This window comes from Orbicella faveolata, unplaced genomic scaffold (assembly GCF_042242905.1).
Source record: "Orbicella faveolata isolate gen_17 unplaced genomic scaffold, um_ofav_v1 contig_1, whole genome shotgun sequence".
Taxonomy (NCBI): domain Eukaryota; kingdom Metazoa; phylum Cnidaria; class Anthozoa; order Scleractinia; family Merulinidae; genus Orbicella; species Orbicella faveolata.
The window spans coordinates 28,285,544-28,304,561 of NW_028301536.1; the positions used below are offsets into that span (position 1 = coordinate 28,285,544).

The window sequence follows — 19,018 nt, forward strand, 5'->3', positions numbered from 1 at the left end:
CCGGCTTCTTAGTTGAGTTATGATGGAAAAGACAAGATTTACGTCGCCCAAGAACGACGAAGGAGTCTAACAAGCTACAGGTGAAGGGATCCTTGATATCTGACGACGGTTGACGGTTGACAGAACAAACAAATAACAGGGAAGAAAAGAGACGAATAAAACAGAGAACGTATTTCTCGCCATGCCCATCAATGGACTTTATTCACGGATAAGAACTGTCAAATAGTGATTTGAGTTTAGACACGTATAGGAAGTTCTGCTGTTACCACAGTTACTATTACTAATACATGTATATCTATAATCTTACGCAGTGACGACGGCGACACCGAGTACAACGCCTATTAGAAAATGTATTCATATTTCGCTTAAGAATTTTTCAGTTGTTTACACGGTTTGTAGGCAGAACAATAGCTTCCACAGGCTCAATAATAGAAAGCCGTAATGGTTCACGTTCTCCAAAATACTCGGAACGTGGACATTTCCTGACGCTGTTTTGTAGAAGACGGCAATTACAGAGGTACATAGTGCACTCTGCTCATTAAGCATTTTGTTTGGCGATGTTCTCGTTGCCGTTGCCCTCGTGGTTTGCGTAAGGTCCGTCTTAAAAATTCGACAACGTCCCGGACGTTTCCCTGTATGTCCCATATCCGCGGGTGTCCCTCGGGTGTCCTTCGGAAAGCACGCGAACGGACGAGAATAACTAACTTATTCGACGCAGCATGATATTTACACACTGAGCGTTCAAAATAGTAAACAGGCGAAAAACGTTTTCAAACTTCTATTTACACTACTTTTACTACGAGATAAAAATTACGAAGACGCCGTCCAGTTTCCACGGGACGGAACAGCGCGATAAAAATCCGATTAGGGATGATAAGTTACGTGTAATCTCCGCACCCTGAAAACACCGCACCGTCAAGTGAAGGAATCATTCTGTCGAGACAAACAGGGCAACGAACAACAATCAAAACATAGACACATGTAACAAGACATGCCAACAGCAAAAACCTGTAATTCCAATCTAACAACATGCACAAAATCTCTTTTATTGCGTTACGTATCGTGTAGGTTTGCCTCCCTATATCAAGAAGTATTGGAAGGGGAGGAGAAGGGAGTGGAAAACGTGTATGCTGTTGGTTAGAAGAAGTGTAACACAAACAAGCAGGTAGAAACAGACTTGCCTTTAGTTCCATTGGCTGTATGAATGATCTGTAGTAAGCACCGTCCAAATTCTTCAAGAATCATCTTTTCGGTCACTGCCTGAGACTTTCCCACCTGATGATAGAATCACGAGGCAAGTCTGAGGAACGCTCAAGGTTTGAAGGAAAGGGCAGAGGGGTGGGTAAGGGAGAAGCAGAGAGTAGAACCTCTCACTCTGCTGTCGTATGGGGAGTTTCGACGTTTTCTTGTTTTCCAGGGATAATTGACTTCAGAAGCTCAAGACCACCTGACATATTCCATCTACACGGATAAAAAATAATGACAAGGAGAACCTCCAGTGATGTCATTTGACTGGAACAGTTTAAGTAGCGTTTCTCTTCTCATCTGTTCCTGTTGATTTAGTTTTCAAATCAAGGGCGCAAACAAAGAAAAAAAAAGAACATACACTTTCCGCCTCTGAGGCTTGAGCCAACAGACACTGACAAGTGGCTTGCACTACTTCGTCTGTCACGAACGAGAAAGGAAGTCTGCAAAAATAACACACAAATTGTTGCTGAAAAGCTATCCAGCAGATACTATAATACAGTCCAGTTCTCTAAACCACAAATTAAATCTGAAGCCAAGCCCCTTGTCAAGTTTACAAGTCCTTCCTGGATGCAAAGGAGATTGTGTCCCACTGAGCACTGTTTCGATCATAGCCTGTGGCAGGGATTTGATTAACTGGGGAACGTGTTTTTAAGCTTCATCCCAACAACGTAACACACGGAATAGGCTATGATTCAATCAGTGTTGGAACACGCTAGCCGAGTTTGATCAACGTTATATAAACGATGGTGCGATCTTTTGATTAGCTCCACTCACAAAAAACTATGAAACTCGTATCATTTTAAAGCACCCAAATTACATGAGCCAATCTTGAAATGCTACTACGAGCAATGGCACAAAATGAAAATCTCCTGCACATACTAACCTCTCTCCAGAGCTGGACAAGAAGGTTGGTCGGGATGGCAGGTCTTCTATTTGAGACTCCAGTTTAGTTCTGGCAGCATTCTGTTGCTTTACACGAACCTCTGTAAAGAGCAACAACAACGTGCGATTGACTTCTACGTAAATGAAATAATTAACTGAGACAAGACCTCTCAACCTTTAAAACAGGATCTCAGTTGAAAAGCTGCCTGGTTTAAAATTACTTCCTAACTTAACATTTTCCATGAGAGGGTTCTCATTTATTTAGGGAGTAGAGGGCTACTTTCATGAAGGAGACGGCTGACACCACTTTGAGTGCCGAAGTCAAAAGCCTCTAGGGAGGTTCCCTCAGAAAAGTTTGAAATTGAGAGGCTCCAACATGCGATTTTCAGCATTCTCTTGGAGATATTTCCTTTTCCAAAATCAATTTTGGAAATGCTCAAAATGCCAGGATTATTAAGGGATTACAAAGACTTTTTTCCAATCTTATCCTACAGTGCTGGTGTAATTGAAAACCTACACCACACCCTGACCCCATGGCCCGTCTCTAGCTACAGCCTTGACTGTGTACCTCCAAAAAGCCTGTGTTTTCCCTAAATTACTCTTTACAAATTACTAATCAGAGCAAACCATCTTCCATGGAATGCTACATTCTGAGTTCTGATCAGCTAACGTACCTGCGGCATCTGCTAAGTGCATTAAGGTTTTCCTCTCAGGACTTTCTTCAAAATTCTTGCATCCTGTGCATTTACAAAGATTTGTACACAAAATCTTGGCCTTCAAAGATAAGAAAAAAAGAGAATGAGTCAGACATCTCATAAAGCTAACTGTATCTTTATCACATAAAACAAACTAGCAAGCAAAGTTAATGTAGAATAGGTAACAACTTGCAGTCAAGTCTCTTGCACATTTGAATCAAGGTTTCCTTTTCCTGTATCCATTTCAATGTATGCTCCCAAGTGGAAGAGACACTATAGGAGTCAAATGTTCTGCTCTAGAATACATCCGCCTGGCCACTACCTGAACCTGGATTTCCTAATCCAGAGTCCCGACCACTAATACATGTAGTTAGGCCATGATGCCTTCCACAGCTAGTGTTGAGTGCCTGGTCTTTATAAAGTGACGAGAACGATGAACCAGCTGCAGGGACATGTACATGTAATACTTTACTCACAACTTCAGCAAATTGAGAAATTGATCATCAAAAACCTAATCAAAATTTTTAAACCTCAAAAGCAAAGTGTCACGCTGAATCCAAGAAAGAAACAGTTCCATACCTCATAGCATTCACAGTAGTTTTTTAGGCATCCTGAACGCTTACAATGGCAACCTGTTAAAGACAGTAGGATAAATGAATCAAGCGCCTATGAATCAAAAGTTGTCAGACAAGGATAAGTTCCAAGCATAAACTGCTTTACCTTTGTTATGCCGTCTGTCAGCATCACCCTGAAAATCAAAGGAAAATTGTGAGGCATTATTATATTACATATCATGCCAATGAATTGTCATGTATTATAAGTAGTTATCAATTTGTTTACAAATACAGAAGAAGCTCAGTCAATCAACCAGATTATACAGTCATATTCAGTTACTACCACACTTTCTGAGGGAGCACAAAACAATGTGCAAGTCCTAATTTTGTCTAGAGATTAGTAAAAACCCATGTTAATAAGAAAAACTGGATTTTTCCAAGCTAGCCTAAACAGGTTCCACATGTACATATAAATTTATCATATTGCTAGCTCCATGAGTGGGCAAGATGAACCAAGTCATGCACCGTGATTGGCTACCCCAGCATGCAAGATTTCACCACCTTGCCTACTCAAGACTACCTGCTGTGTCCCACAAGAAAAATTTCCCTGAAAGCCATATAAGAAATCCTTTATTTTCCAAGCTTGTTAGGTCAAGATGGCTGGATATTGGCCTTGTTCTACTTTGCATTATCATGGACCTCAACTCCGTCTCCATTCCTAAACAAGCAAAATAAAACTTGGCTAATATCCAGCCAGCATAACCTCACACTTGGTTATTGACCAAGTGTAACAGGTTCCTAAGTGGAGAGGGTCTTAATGGAGAACCTTCACATGGCAAGTTCTTTAAATCCAGGTTCTTAATATATAATCCATGAGCTTTTACTGTAATGTAGTTGGGGAGGCATGTGCCACCCACAAGTGTGACCCATGTACTATAGCAGTAACATGTAGGACACAATTCTTAGAGTGTCACTAAAATCCATTGTAAGATGCATACAGTGCTTGTAACATTAACATACAAGTTAAAACATGACAAACAAACGTCTTACTTTTCCTTTTCCAATTTTTGGGTGAAAAGCTTGAGGATTTCTCTCCAAACAAGCCTGAAAATATATAACAAAAATTATTGTGAGATAAGTTTAATACACTTCAGGTTCATACATGTAAATATAGTACCTTTCAATGGTCTTCACAAGTCAAGAGCAACAAGAACACAAAACAAACCAACAACAACAACAAAAAACCGGTGCATCAAATAGAAGAGTGGATGCAGGGTTTACATCTGTTTTTACACCAAAAGTGTAAGGACTTTTCAAAGACTTAATCTAGGAATTTTTTGTACATTTTTGACCACCAGAAAGATGCCCCTATTCTTATTTAGCTGTTCTTTGTACAGTTCATACCTTGATTGCCTTGCTCCTCTCCTTTTCATGCTCCATGTTATTAGAACAATTGACACAATTACAATTGCTACAAAATTCACCATTGGCAAAACAGTCACAATACCTGTGAGTAATACAAGTAGCGATTACAATAATTTATATAATCATTATAGTATATACTCATTTCTAGGTAAAAGATTTACATTTTGGAATTATACAATTATCAGATTTGCTGAAAACGTTCCCAGGAATTTTAAGTATATGTTCCATTTGTCCCCCATTCCTAAAGCTGCAGAATTTGTGGTTAAAAAGAAACCCTGAAAGTGCCCCATGTACATACTACAAGTCAACAAACTCCACAGATAGGTAAATGAGATGTGCGAAGGTCTTGTTACACATTGTTGTATCTATACAATGTGTTATTTTAGCAGTTTCTATTTTATGTCACTTAGATGTGAAAGAGCTTAACTTACAGTTTAAGACACTGTGATTTGGTGCAGTTACAGGGCTTGCGAGGTCTGTTTGGTGGTGAGGATTCAGGAGAACTCCTAAAGAAAAAAAGGTTATATATTGTAAACCATTTGATACTGCCACTATCGTTGAAACAGCAGGCCAATGAATGCTTCACTCACTGCTTATGTTTTGATAAAAGCCAGTTTATTTATTTATTTATTTATTTTTTTGGTTTCTTTGTCTGCAACAAAGGAAAATAACCTGCTTAGTATAATAATTATTGTAAGTGAAGGCTGTAATTGGTTGTTTTCCACAGTCTAACTTCAAATGATAAATTATCTTCATTGTCCCTAGCATAAATTTTGGGCTTGGATCATGGATGTTCTTTTGTGGGAATCAAATGTGCCTTTCATACACTTTGCAACATGACATTTAGTAACCTTGCAAAGCAACTTCAGGTGCAAATTTACTTATAACTGTGCTAAGCTGAATGCCCTTACCCATTAACAGTCATTCCTCCTTGTGGTCCTGTATTTAATGCATTCGCCTGCAATGGTACTGCGATAGGAAAACCCCCAGAGGTCAGAGCTTGCTGAAAGATGAATTTAAAAAATCCAACAGCAGTTTAACAAAGGATTATGCACCTCTAAACCGGAATAATGATCCCTAGCATGGTTCTTGCTTTCTTGACAACATCACTAACCTGAGGAAGATAGACCACCCCTCCACTTATTACACCATGAGGAAATTGAATGTTCCCCGTGGCCCCTGCACCAGTCATTTGTGGTAAGCTAGAAGGCAATGCTGGCACAATAAGTCTTGGCTGCTGAGCTCCACTTGATGCTTGAGCTTGGACAGGCTTTGGTGCCAGCTAAAGAATACAACAAGAAAGCAAATGGTGTAGGCTTCAAAGAAGAGTGTGTGAACTCTGGTTTTGGATGGATGTCCATTCTTGATCAACATACAGTCATGTAGATGGCAAGTGTGAAATGATTCAGTGGGTGCTGTAACTGGGTTACTCTAGACAGAAAAGCCAACCAACATTATTGGATTTCTTATGATCAAGGAATATTGATGGTTTTTAAAAAAGTTACATTTATTACAGGACAGGAAAGTTTCCCTTTGTTTAACAATCAAAGTATACCTGTTGAGGCACTTGAGCTGTCTTCTCAGCAGGGGCAATGTTCCTGACCTGGATTGTAGGTGTTGTTAATTGAACAGCCTGACCACTAGGAACAGCTGCTGACACAATATTGACTTTAGGAGCGATGTGCCGCACATTGGAGACAGGTCCTGCAGGGGTAGCTACGGTGAACTGAGGTGCTGTTCCTGTTTGAATCTTTCCAAGACTTGTAGTTGCAACACTTATGGGAACCAATTTTTGAAGCTGCATTGGAAGAGTTTGTTTGTTTGGAGAGCCACCAGATTTGGGCGCAATGTGCTGCTTGGCTGCAGCATTAAATGGCTGCACATGAACTAAAGTACATGTAATATTGCCTGCAGCACCAGAGTTTGCCTGCCCACTTGTCAAAGCAGCGCCTGTCCTTGACAAGGGAGTCAACTTGATGGGGCTACCTGAGATGACAACTAAAGGTGGTTTTGACTGCGCACCTGTTGTCACTGTCCTGGCTGTTGCTGTTGCTACAGAAGTACCTGTTTGAGACATGGCAGTTTATATAAAGAAAACACTGTACTTCGAGAAGGTAAATAGTCCGATGAGGTGACAAGCTGCCCTTTTCATTATTTGCCTTTTTCCTGTTAATTTTAAAAATCTGTCACAGTAGGTTCATGTCGTGTACCTTTACTTACAGTAGAAATGTCACGTTGACTAATAACTCTGCTGGTAATTCATGAAAAAGCCTCAACATAACAGTTTGGATCATTTCATAACCAATTTACAATTTATTTGGAGCTTTCCAGAGCTACTCTGCTTTGCCAAAGTCTTGAGTGATCAACACCTGTTTTGTTTCCTAAATAAAAACATTAAGGTAGCTTATTACAGTTTTGAGGGAGTAAAACAGCTTAACTTCCAACTTTACTATTACTGAGTGCCAGAAAGAACTATAGTAAGCCACCTTTAATAAACATGAGCACATTATATTGTCAACAAGACACTGACAAGGATGAAAATGAAAGAAAAGAACATCTTGATAAGCCACCAGTATCTCAAAGAGACATTATGAAAGATAGGCATATCATTAAAGAGCATTCAAATCCATAAGCATGGGACGTAAAGCATCTGGATCTTCACACCAACCTTGTGTACCTGTTCCTGTACATTGTGGTTTTTGAGCTTCTGGTTTAGGCTGTTGTATAAAGAATATCTGAGTTTCAGGTGATGCAGTTATTGCAGTCGCTACCACTGTTGTTGCGGTTCCTGTGGACAGCGTTGCTACAGTAGTAACTTTAGTTGTTACATTTTGAGCTGTTGTTGTAGTACTGATTGTTGATGTTGCCGTCACTGTGGTTGATGGTGGTGTTGGGTATGCATCATCAATTGGTTCTTGCTTGACTGTAATTATTTTCTCCATAAAAGATAAAAGTTCCCTGTTTGAGAAAATAACACAAACATTTAAGATAACTAGGCAAGGTTTGATTCATTTTCCCAACTGTTTCTTGCAATTGTTTTTGCCAAGTTACAATTTTAAATACTTAAGTCACAGCAATACTGAAATACAGAATGCTGAAGCACTGTGTACGTACAACGTGGCATTGTCCAGCACAAATGGAAAGGGGAGTGGAAGTTGTGATGAGCATTACCATGAAACCATCTGTTGTTGAAGGTCACCTGAACATAATCATAGGATTCTCCTGATTTCCAAAATTGAGTGATGTACATGTATGATCCATTTATTTTCTAGATCATTTAATCTATATTAACTTCAAAACTTTAAATACAAGGTTGCATTTTGCTAGATTTGAAAAAGAAGACAAAGGTCTGCCTGGTGTGACTAAAAGAACGAAAAGAACAGGTTAAGTTACATTGTTTACATACAAGTTTAAACGAAGGTCAGAGTTCTAACAAATACAACTCATAATCCGTTGCCCTTAGCTGAAGTCGAACTCGGCGAGTTATCTGCTGTTAATTGTAGAATCATTTAGCACTATTTTAACACACTTGGCTGGAATGTGTACATGATTTATTTCACTTCCTAGGGAAAGCGCGATGTTTGACTCGCAAAAAAAAAAATACGGATTTTATTGTCCCCAACATATACTGACTACTAGTTGTAATAGAGTGTGCATAATCTAAATAGCTTTGAACTTATTATTCTCGAAAACAGGCTAGTTAAATATGATAAACTTTACTGCTCCTATGATAGTTGTTCGAGATATTATGTGCAATATACATCAAATTGAGATCGACGTCGTTACAACTGCAGCATGTAAAGAATGGCAGACATTTCACTCTATAAAAACCCACCATGCGAGAATCGCAATTTCCCGATCAGGCAAATATAATTTTGTAAACAGTTGATGCATTTGATACTCCCAAATATTAACTCTGCTTGTCTTTAAAAAAAACGTAGCAATTCAGTCATTGTATAACAGTTACGGACGCAACGGGAAGGCCGCCGGCTAATGCAACAAAAAGAACTGACGACAAAAGGGAATAAGCATAATCGAGATTCAAAGTTTACTAATAAAACATGAATTTTTTGCAGCGTTGTAGGCAGTCATTCAAGTCTTAAAATAAACACATACATTCAGGCAATTTATTATGAAGTTAAATACATAATATTCCAAGTTAAAGTCTCTGGCAAAAAGACTCTAACATGATAATCGCAAAAAGAAAAGTAACACTTTCGCCACTGAGCATGGTCGCTAGGCGAAACACTACGTATTCCCTCACGATTAACAGTCCTTCGAGAGACACGACACTTGAACAACCACTAATTACCTGCAAGATACATCGATCTTAAACAGCGTCCAAACCAAGCGTCTGTTCCATGCCAAAATCCCATAAAAATCACGTAGTAAAGACACCCAATTTACTCCACTTTGCAGACATCTTGTTGTTCAAAATCACGCGCTTTTGCCAGCGAAAGAAAATCATCCCACAATGCATTGGAGCTAGACGTAGTCTGATTGGGCTAGAAAACAATGGTTGTGAATTTTGGGCGTTTCGATTGGTCCTTTGTCCACGGTGGAATGTAGCCCTTCCGATGGAAGTGTGTCGAATGGAAGGTGGAGGGGAAGGTTTTGGATAGTTAATTGGCGGTGGTTTTGCTGGTTGACATGTACATTTGGTGATAGTACAACGTTCCTTCAAAGGTAAAAGACTATTTCGTCATACATCTATACATTTCCAATACACTTTCGTCCTGGATCTTTTCAGGTAACTTGCAAGCTGCAACTGAACAGCTGATAACAACTTGAGCACTTGTACTGAAGACTTAGCTAAGCTTATATTGCGTTTACGCTTTCATATATTATTCTATATCCCCAACCATTGCACGCATTGGGAGGACAGTCTACAAGACCAAAATTTCAACGTTACGGTGGTGTTTAAAATTTTCTTGAAAAAAATTAAGGTAAGTGCAAAGAAGGTTTTGGCAACTTCAAGGGGGCTTGCATTGGTTGTTTGTTTATTTAAGCTTAATTATATAGGATAACGAAGGACGAGACACTTTTGCAATGCATGCATGATGCAATTGTATGTCAAGTGCAATGATACTGACCTTAAAAAAATTAACAACTGCATCAAGTTGTATGAAAAATGGCCGGGTACCCAGGATGTCCAGGGCTTCCACTGAGATCAGCTGGCCCCTAGCTAGACAGTAAAATGCTCCCATGGCTGGCAATCACCACAGTCCAACTATGAGCTCCAACACATAGTCACACTGAAATAACAATAGAAAGGGGGATGGAGAGGGAGGTGCAGAAAAACAAAGTCAAAGTAACCTATGCCATTCTACTATAATGAAGCTGCTGACCACCTGACGAATGCCAGCTTCTCTTCAGTGTTAACTTAGTTAAATTGCATTTAACTGCATTTAAAAGCTGCATCGAGTTCTTTAGAAAATGGGTTCATGGAATGTCTGGGGGTCTGCACTGAGATAAGCCAACCCGTGGACAGTAAAACTTGCCCATGGCTGGCAATCCCCACAGCCCAGCCGTGAGCCCCAATGGCTGGCTGATAGAACCTCTGGGGTTGACAAAAGAGCAACCCTGGGTCTAAGGAGATTGTAGCTGGGAGAGCCTGAGCCTGAGGGAAGAACCACCAAGTCCCACAGCATCAACACTATAAGTAAAATCAGTGGCCTGTACATACCAGCTAAAGTAGCTTGAAAATTATGGCAAGGATAGATTACACAGGAGTCCTGATATACCGTACAACTGATAGGCATCACTGGAAACTATGGTCAAACTATGGTCTTGTTTGAATGAGTATGGAGACCCTGCTGAGTTGCTGTGGTGTCTGCCCCAATGCAGGAACTGTGGCCTGAAAAGGATCTGGTGCCCCCCTGCAACAGGCAAAGTAGATTGAAGAAAATTACACAGCTGAGCAAGCATCAGTGGTTGATCATAGAGAAAGAGAAGACCAGGTACCAGGCCAATTGAAGGTGCAGATATTCTATAGCTGCTGGAATGGGGTAGATTGACATGAACAGTGACCCAGTAGATGAATCAGCCTTGGCGAGAAAGGGTTCGACTCTGTTTTTGAGCGTTCAATTTGCACCCGTAAACAGGTTGGATTGGTTGTGGAATCCAGTTGTAAATCCTGGGATGGTTGAGGTGAATGTAAGGGTCAAAAGGCTCATTAATGGTGAATGGTGAATTTCCCAGCAGGCTGCTCATAGCATGGCCTGGCCTCGCCTGGCTTGACATAGCAGAACGCTCTGAATAACTGCCATCAAGTCACCTGTGACTGATTGGTGTGGGCTTGTGCACGTGTGTGAGCCTTGGTGGGTACTCCTGGGTACTCCTGGGTACTCTAGGAGAGTTGGTAGGGGTATAAGTGCTTAAACACTGGCATGTGACTTTTGTACAGGTTATGGCCTACTGGCATTACATGTATATTTGTATTTCTCTACTAAATTTGTGTCCTCTGAAGTACTGCTCTTCACAACATTGTGTTGAACTTGGTAAAGGTCAAAGTTTCTTCATGACTTAAATTCAATGTTTTTTGGCCTTGTTGAGTTAAATACCTCTTACTATTTATGCTGATAGAAAGATTATGCTTATTTTTATTGCAAGATATGTGTTAAGAGATGTCTTGCTTGAGTGATACAGTACATACTTGTGTTTGTTTAACATTGCAAGGTGCGTTGTTTCTGGAAGCACATTTAGTCTTGATCAATCTAATTTAGACAGTCAGACTGTACCACTGCAGCTTCTTGTGGCTTTTATGTTATTTTTATGTCCAGAGCTTGTCATGTCTCACTGAAAAACTGTTGCTTACATGTATGTCAATTTGGTTTTCTGTCTCTAGGTTGATTAGAGCTCAATATTTAGCCTATTCCCTTGTTCTCTCACTAGTTGCATTGAATATTTATCATATTTGTGTCTCTCTCTGTTATAAACGTAGGTGGAATAATTATAAATGGTCTCTTATAAATGTTGGTGGAATAATTATGAATAGAATACTTTTAAATTTGCTATGGACCTCAGCTGTTGTTAATTCTCCCCGTCTTTTGTAAATATTCTGTCTTAAAATTGACTGCATGTCCTGGAGATTCCAATACAACCTGCTAAGTGTGTAATATAATTGTTGTGTTGTTCGTCCTTCATAGTCGAAGATGACCATGACATCTAGTTGGCTGTTGAGCTGGTACGGTGTGTTCATAGGTGGATGATGAGGCCAAACTGGGCAAGGAAGCCTCTCCCGCAGGCAGGGCAGAAGTGGGTACATGTAGGTGCTGTACTGTTGGCGCTGGTGGCTCTAACCTTGCGTGTTGCCCATTTCTGCTCAGCTTGAAGGGACCTGTGCTCCTCTGCTGCATGGGCTCCTTTGATGATGTGATGGTGCCAGGGTCTGTCTGAAGTGAGTGACTCCCAGGAGTCAGTGCTGATGTAAAAGTCTTTCAGGGAGACCCTCAGGCTGTCCTTGAAAAGTTTTGTTTGCCCTCCAACTGTGCGCTTGCCCTGACAGAGTTCAGCGTAGAGAAGCTGCTTTGGAATGTGATTGTCTGGCATGCGAGAGACGTGGCCTGCCCATCTCAGCTGGGCCTTGCGCATGATGGTAATGATGCAGGGGAAGTTTGTCTACTTCAGGACCTCCATGTCAGGTGCTTTGTCCTGCCAGCAGATGTGGAGAAGGGTTTGGAGGGATCTTAGATGGAAGTGCTTTAATTTTTTTTCATGTCGTCTAATATATGCGGTCCAGGTTTCAGAGCCGTAGGGGAGGGTGGTGTGGACAACTGCCCAGTAGACTTTCAACTTGGTTTCAAGGCTAATTTCTCTCCTCTCCCAGACTTTCTCCCTCAGTCTCCCAAAGGTGCTACTTGCTTTGGAGATTCTGTTGTTGATCTCGGCATCAATGTTGGCGTTGCAGGAGAGGGTGATGCTCAGGTAGGTTAAGGTCTCTGTCGCTTGAAGGGTCTGTCCATTCACTGATATCTGCGGCTTGTGATACTGCTTTCCTGGAGCTGGCTGAAACATCACTTTGGTCTTTTTGGTGCTGATGGTGAGCCCAACCTGCCAAGTGTGTAATATAATTAATACTTTATGGCGTACCTACTTACTTAGGCCACTCACTCCAGGTGGAGCATACATGTAGGCCATCATCTCCTCCATCTCACTTGACTCTGGGCTGTCCTTCCTGCATCAGCCCAGGTGGTGACACTTCTCTTTAGTTCTGACTCCATCTCATGCCTCCAGCTATTTCTGGGCAGCCCCTCTTCCTCTTCCCCGGCGAGTTCCAAGTCAGTGCCTGGCGAGTGATGTTAGATGTTGGCCTCCTGAGTGTGTGTCCAATCCATCCCTACTTGTTTTGTAGGGTCTGCTGGGTGACTGGTTCCTGTCCTGCTCTTCGCCATGTAGCTTCTCATTGAAGATCTTGTCCTGCCACTTGATCCTGAAGATACATCTCAGACAGGTGTTGATAAATGTCTGTATCTTCTTCAACATCAGCGTGGTCATTCTTCAGGTCTCTGAGCTATAGAACAGGACCCCATTGACGTCTGAATTGAAGATATGAAGTTTGTGGCAATGTTGATCTTCTTTGAGGCCCAAATGTTCTTCAGCATGGCAAAGGCTGCTCAAGCTTTGCAAATCCTGGCTGTGACGTCTTGGTCGGTGCGCCCCTGCCTGTTGATCAAACTCAAACTGGGTGTTGTCTAAAACTCATTTATAATGTACGACAGGTAAATCATTATTTTTGATTATGTACTGCAGGTTGCATTTGATGTAAGATGGCATGGTTTCTTGGTGCAGGAGGGGTAGCGGCTCTGACAGGTGTTATTATTGCTAACTGGGATTGGTACAAGAACAGTCCAAGACCTGATTTAGCGTACTTGAGTTCCATTAAACTGAAGGCATTAGATGGTACTGGTAAAGAAGTGATGGCATCTGAGCTGTGGAGCAAAGCTGGAGCAGTCATAATGGTGGTCAGAAGGCCAGGATGACAGATGTGCAGAGAGGTACAAAAGTTTGCAAAATTATTACTTACACCACTTTACAAAATAATGTTTATTCAGTTGATTTGTTTTCTTTGTATCATTTTAAATAATGTAGTGGTTCAGGTTATGAAATCTTTAACAGCACTGAATGGAAAAGTGGAGTTTTTAATCATGTTAAATATTTATACTGATGAAGGAGTACTGATGGTTCTGGGTGATGAGGAGTATTGTCTCTGATGAGAATAGAAATCAAGTGTTCCATATTCTCACACAGAAAATAGCAGCCACTAACCATTCAGCAACATGACATTCAGATATCTGCTATGCCAGCTGCAGTACGTACAATTTCTTTTTCTTCTGACATATAGTAGCTGAGTGTGTGCTTTCACTTTATTTATCATTTTAGGAAGCCCTGGAGCTTGCCTCTCTGAAACCTGAACTAGACCAGATGGGTGTAAACCTTGTAGGCGTGGTTCATGAACAAAAAGGAGTGAAGGAGTTCCAACCTTACCTCAATGCTTCAATTTATTTTGATGAAAAGGTTAGACCATCTGGTTGTTTTTGTTTGTTATTCCTTAATGGGGTTCTGTTATTTGCAGTATTTTGAGTTATTTTGGCCACAGACAAAAATTTCCTTTCAAATTAAAGGAAACCTAGCTTGCGAGCAGGGTCACATTGAAGCACAAGTGCGTGCGGCGTAGCCTCGAGTGCAAAATCAAGCAGCAAAGCCACAAGATGAGAAGATGAGCCTGCTCTGATCTCTGCAATTTTTTTATTTCCACCCTGGAAACCACAGAAAAGAATAAGTCAATTAATTTTCACTGGAAGTATGAACTTTGACAGCTCAGATTTCTCAGGAACATTTTCATAACAACATGTAGGCACAATATCCGTTGTTGATAAAGTTTTGCTGAAGAAAAACTGTCAAAGTTTAGGTCTACTAAGGACACACACTTGATTCCAAGTGATCTTGCTTCGGCAATCTGGTTTTTGACAATGCTGGTAAATGGGCAAACACCTTTGTGTTGTTTTGTTGCCCGCTTGCAATCACATAGGTTTGTAATATATAACTCTTCCCATATGTAGTCAGCAACACGACAAGTACATCTTGAGTCATTATCATACTTTCAACTGCTATTTCCTGCTCCCTCTTTAGTTTGAAATTTAACCAGAAATAGACAGGAACTTTGTTAAAACATCACACTCAACGCTTCCTCTGACTCCAAATGTGGACGCCTTGTTTTTTTATAGTGTGGTAAATTACTGACTCCATGGGGATTCAATCACTCCTCATCAATATAGATTGACAGTTTTCTCGCCTTTCCCACTTTTCAACCAATGGTATTTCACTTCGCTCAGACGAAGCAGCAATGAAAAAATACAGAGATCAGTGCAGGCTCACTTTCTTGACACCTCTTCACCAGACTCCTTCCCCCTGGATCGTATTGCTCTTCGCCGCTCATGCATGTGACTTAAAGGTGAGCCTGCTTGCAGGCTAAAGGAAACCTGAAAGTAGTAGTTTACTAACTAAAAGATAAAAAAACACACCAAAGAGATAATAGTAAACCATAAGGAACAAGTTTAGTTAAGGGTGGAGAAGATTAACACAGATTATGAATGACAAAATTGAAAAATTTAGGCTTAACTTTTCAAGATGCACAAACCGTGACATATTGTAGCTCCCTTAAGGCAGGGTTCTCAGTTACTTAAATTTTAATTAACTAATTAGGCTAATGAGGTGGGAGGCGTGGTGGCCTCATGGTTAGTGCGCTAGTCCCTGGATTGAGCGGTCTGGGTTCAAGCCTTGGCCAGGGACACTGTGTTGTGTTCTTGGGCAAGACACTTAACTCTCACAGTGCCTCTCTCCACCCAGGAGTATAAATGGGTACCAGTGAATTGTTGGGGAAACCTAACAAATTGCGGGGGAGCAACCTGCGATGGACTAGCATCCCGTCCAGGGGGAGTAGAAATACTCCTAGCCGCTTCATGCTACAGAAACCGGGATAAGCTCCGGCAGCTACGAGCCTGTCGGCTCCAAGGCTTCACTTCAGTTCACCAGGCAGGTACTCCTTACTCTTTGTTTCAGCATGTTTGGCACAGCTGTAACTCTGAATAACTAGTGGGAGCATTCTGACACCTGTCTTAAGCATCCTTTGTATAGGGGAACAATGAAAAGGGCCAAATGAAATGGTATTGATTCCATGGTGCATGGTCTCAGGATAGTAACAGTAATAGGGTTTAGATTTGATATAAAGTAGATCAAGCTAACTGTTGTCATTTGTTGTGGCAATTGTGGTGTACATGTATATTACAGTTCAAATTATTGTAAAATGAATGATTGATTTTTGCCAGTAAATCGTGGGGAGATCATGTGCTGTTTCCAGTAGCTGGCCATTATTTTGAGTTATATGATTGAGCAAAGTGCTGAAGTGGCAAAATTTCCCTCTTTCAATTGTAACCAGATCAGTTATATCCCAATGATCATAGACTGATGTCTGACTGAAGGCACAACTTTCTTCCATGTGACTCACTTTGCCCATCCTTCGGCGCTCAATTTGTTTAACCCATTTTACGTTAAAAAATTGCATCTATACCTTTTTTCGTGCCTTTTCACCGTGTAAGAGCCTGCACATGCTATGCAGCTGGCGACACACAGCCAACTGGCAACTCCAGGACTCACATTCTTTCCACACACATTCTTTAGATGTTTATAATACAGGGGTTTCGTTTTCTCCAGAGTAGCCTAAATTTATTGTAAAAATGTATACTGAAATCATTCCCTTTACTTTAGAAAAAGTTCTATGGTCCTGAACAAAGGTGGATGTTTTTAAGTGGTGAGTTTGGATTGAGATATTTACTGATTACTTTGCCAAGTTGACACAGAATATTTTCCATTGAAATCTGATTGGAAATATCATACAACCCTCCATTTATTTGTACTGAATCTTGCTGACAATCTGTGAATCCTTTTTAACTGTAGTTAACAACAGAAAACTTTTGTGAAGAATTATAAATTAAATAACATGTTTTCCAGCAGCTAATTTTGCAGAAGAACATACAGGAATGCACTGGAACTAGCCAGTGCTCAAACCTGGAGCATTCAGTTTTGACTCCAATGTAGTCCTTTAGGCCACCTTACCACAGGTGTATTAATTATTGAATTTTAAGGGCCGATTCCTGCATGCTTTGCTGAGGAGGTGAAATTTCACTTCCTGAAAATTAGGAATTTTCAATATTTTAAAATTCTCTCAAAATTTGACATGAAACAAAATCTCCGCATTGCGTAATAAAGATTAAAAATAGAAACAACTCAGTGTGACTACTCCAACCAAGGCCACCCAATGAGATTTTCCTCAAATTTAACAAATAAAAATCTTGGAGTTTAACAGTAGTTTTCCAACAAACTATCCATGTAATCAAGTTGCACACCGCAAAGGCAACAGATTTGTGGTCATTTTAGATAATTTGTTGGAAAACTATTGTTAACCTCCACAATTTTGATTCATTAATTTTGTGGAAGATTTTGTCAGGTGGCCTTGGTTAGAGTAGTCGCAGTGCAACCAATGAAAAAAATCCCGTTAAAGTAATATGCTTGGGAGCCTTTACATTTTATCAGAATTAGTCACAAGACCATGGGCGTGACCTGATGACGTCATCATTGGTGTTACTGATCATGAAAAAGTTATACGTAAAACACATAAAGTAACTCTAAACTAACTAAAGATGACGAGGTTGGATGAAAATAAATTTTCTTTACCAATGGCTCGAAAAGATCAGTTATTGTTCCCTTAATATGAACGTATATGATATTATATGTTATTATTTCTTTGTTAGGTTTTTTACGCTATAGTGTGTGGAAGTCGATTTTCCGATCAAAGAGCAAGGGTGTTGAAGGCAACTTTGTTGGAGAAGGACGGATACTGGGTGGAGTGTTTGTAGTAGGACCTGGAGAGCAAGGAATTCTACTTGATCATAAAGAAAAAGAGTTTGGTGATAAGGTTGACCTTAAAGATGTTCAAGATGCTATTTTGAGAATGAAGTCAAGTTATTAGAGACAAAGGAAAAAAAAAGTCATCAAGATAATTTTTTATCAATCAGAAATGTGCAAAAAGTTCGAGGAATTTGTAATGTAAATGTACTCTTAAATGTACTCTTCTTGAATTCAGCAGGAGAATCTGGTGGCGATCAGATAACTTGTTGTGGTTTTGGACATAAATCCCCTATGCAGAGGCTTGAGTAAAATGCCTTATTCAATGCTCGATCTTGTTATTGTGTGATTAATTAAACCATGACAGATCAGCATGTTTCTGTGTAGTTTATTATCTTGCTTATGACAGCTTAGATTTAAGTACCTTTAGTACAATCTGAGCTTGATGTTTTTCTGCAAGGGATAAAGCAGTCGCACGGTCTAATGGTTTAAACAATGAATACATTAAACAGAGAAAAGTACAATATTGTGAGAGACAATAAATTGTTACAATTTTAAAGTTTGTATTGACTGGTTGGGTATAATAACAATAATGATAATAATAATAACAATAACAGTAACAATAACAGCCGAGTAACAGTAACAGTAACAGTAATAATAATAATAATAATAATAATAATAATAATAATAATAATAATAATAATAATAATAATAATAATAATAATAATAATAATAATAATAATAATAAAAATAAAAAAAATAAAAACTGGCTATCCCCTAGTGCCCCAGGACCATGGTTTGGTCTCGGCCCTAAGGACTCTAAGCAAACATTACGTGAGGACGATAATAATAATAATAATAATAATAATAATAATAATAATAATAATAATAATAATAATAATAATAATAATAATAATAATAATAATAATAATACGTTTCTACATTATTTGGACGTAATATATCAAGTTGGACCACATTCCAAACACCAAGAAGAGAGTTGAAAATACGACGTGCAGCAGACTATTTTTGACGAAATTCGAGGTGTTTGGATAGCCGATGAAACACCATCTCGAGTGTTTGATATATCTTCTCAATCGAAACAAAAACTAAGGAGTAAAATCGAAGTAAGTAAAGTAAAATCGTCAAAATCTATGCAAATGAAGACCGGGTATCTAAACCTCTCTCACGGTTGTGATTTTCTTTGTATTAACTTGAGTTTGAGAATGTACGGTATAACATTGACGGTGAGTAGTGTTATCGCAAATGTACAGTATAATATTGATGGTGAGTAGTGTTATCGCAAAGTTGTGA

General features: G+C 39.7%; 1 protein-coding gene and 1 pseudogene across 4 annotated transcripts; one reads left to right on the forward strand and one right to left on the reverse strand.

The window, feature by feature from the left end:
- Window positions 1-172: 172 nt before the first annotated feature.
- Window positions 173-9,264, reverse strand: LOC110040978 (protein lin-54 homolog). The gene is made up of 15 exons (XM_089270531.1): window positions 9,117-9,264; window positions 7,473-7,762; window positions 6,360-6,868; window positions 5,919-6,086; window positions 5,716-5,807; window positions 5,236-5,310; window positions 4,784-4,886; window positions 4,430-4,483; window positions 3,546-3,573; window positions 3,405-3,457; window positions 2,805-2,904; window positions 2,132-2,231; window positions 1,607-1,688; window positions 1,182-1,275; window positions 173-933 (listed from the first exon to the last, which is right to left on the reverse strand). Exons 2-15 carry the CDS (start codon window positions 7,744-7,746, stop codon window positions 929-931), a joined length of 1,737 nt encoding a protein of 578 aa, XP_089126657.1. The 5' UTR covers window positions 7,747-7,762; window positions 9,117-9,264; the 3' UTR covers window positions 173-928.
- A 98-nt stretch (window positions 9,265-9,362) lies between these two features.
- LOC110040977 (peroxiredoxin-like 2A) lies at window positions 9,363-18,266 on the forward strand (annotated as a pseudogene). Of its 3 annotated transcripts, none has more exons than XR_016201146.1 (5): window positions 9,363-9,554; window positions 13,556-13,800; window positions 14,186-14,320; window positions 16,571-16,613; window positions 17,614-18,266. The product of XR_016201146.1 is annotated as a peroxiredoxin-like 2A, transcript variant X2 (transcript). The 3 variants fall into 3 exon arrangements; XR_016201144.1 differs by having other exon boundaries at window positions 9,364-9,490; XR_016201147.1 differs by lacking the exon at window positions 9,363-9,554 and adding an exon at window positions 9,666-9,750.
- The last annotated feature ends 752 nt before the right edge of the window (window positions 18,267-19,018 follow it).

Excerpts from the sequence above, each read along its gene's own strand:
- LOC110040978 (XM_089270531.1), bottom strand. The coding sequence starts at position 7,746 with ATGGAGAAAATAATTACAGTCAAGCAAGAACCAATTGATGATGCATAC. Across the intron at positions 5,311-5,715 it reads GGAGGAATGACTGTTAATGG|GAGTTCTCCTGAATCCTCAC; the intron begins GTAAGGGCATTC and ends TTTTTTCTTTAG. Across the intron at positions 4,484-4,783 it reads AGAGGAGCAAGGCAATCAAG|GCTTGTTTGGAGAGAAATCC; the intron begins GTATGAACTGTA and ends ATATATTTTCAG.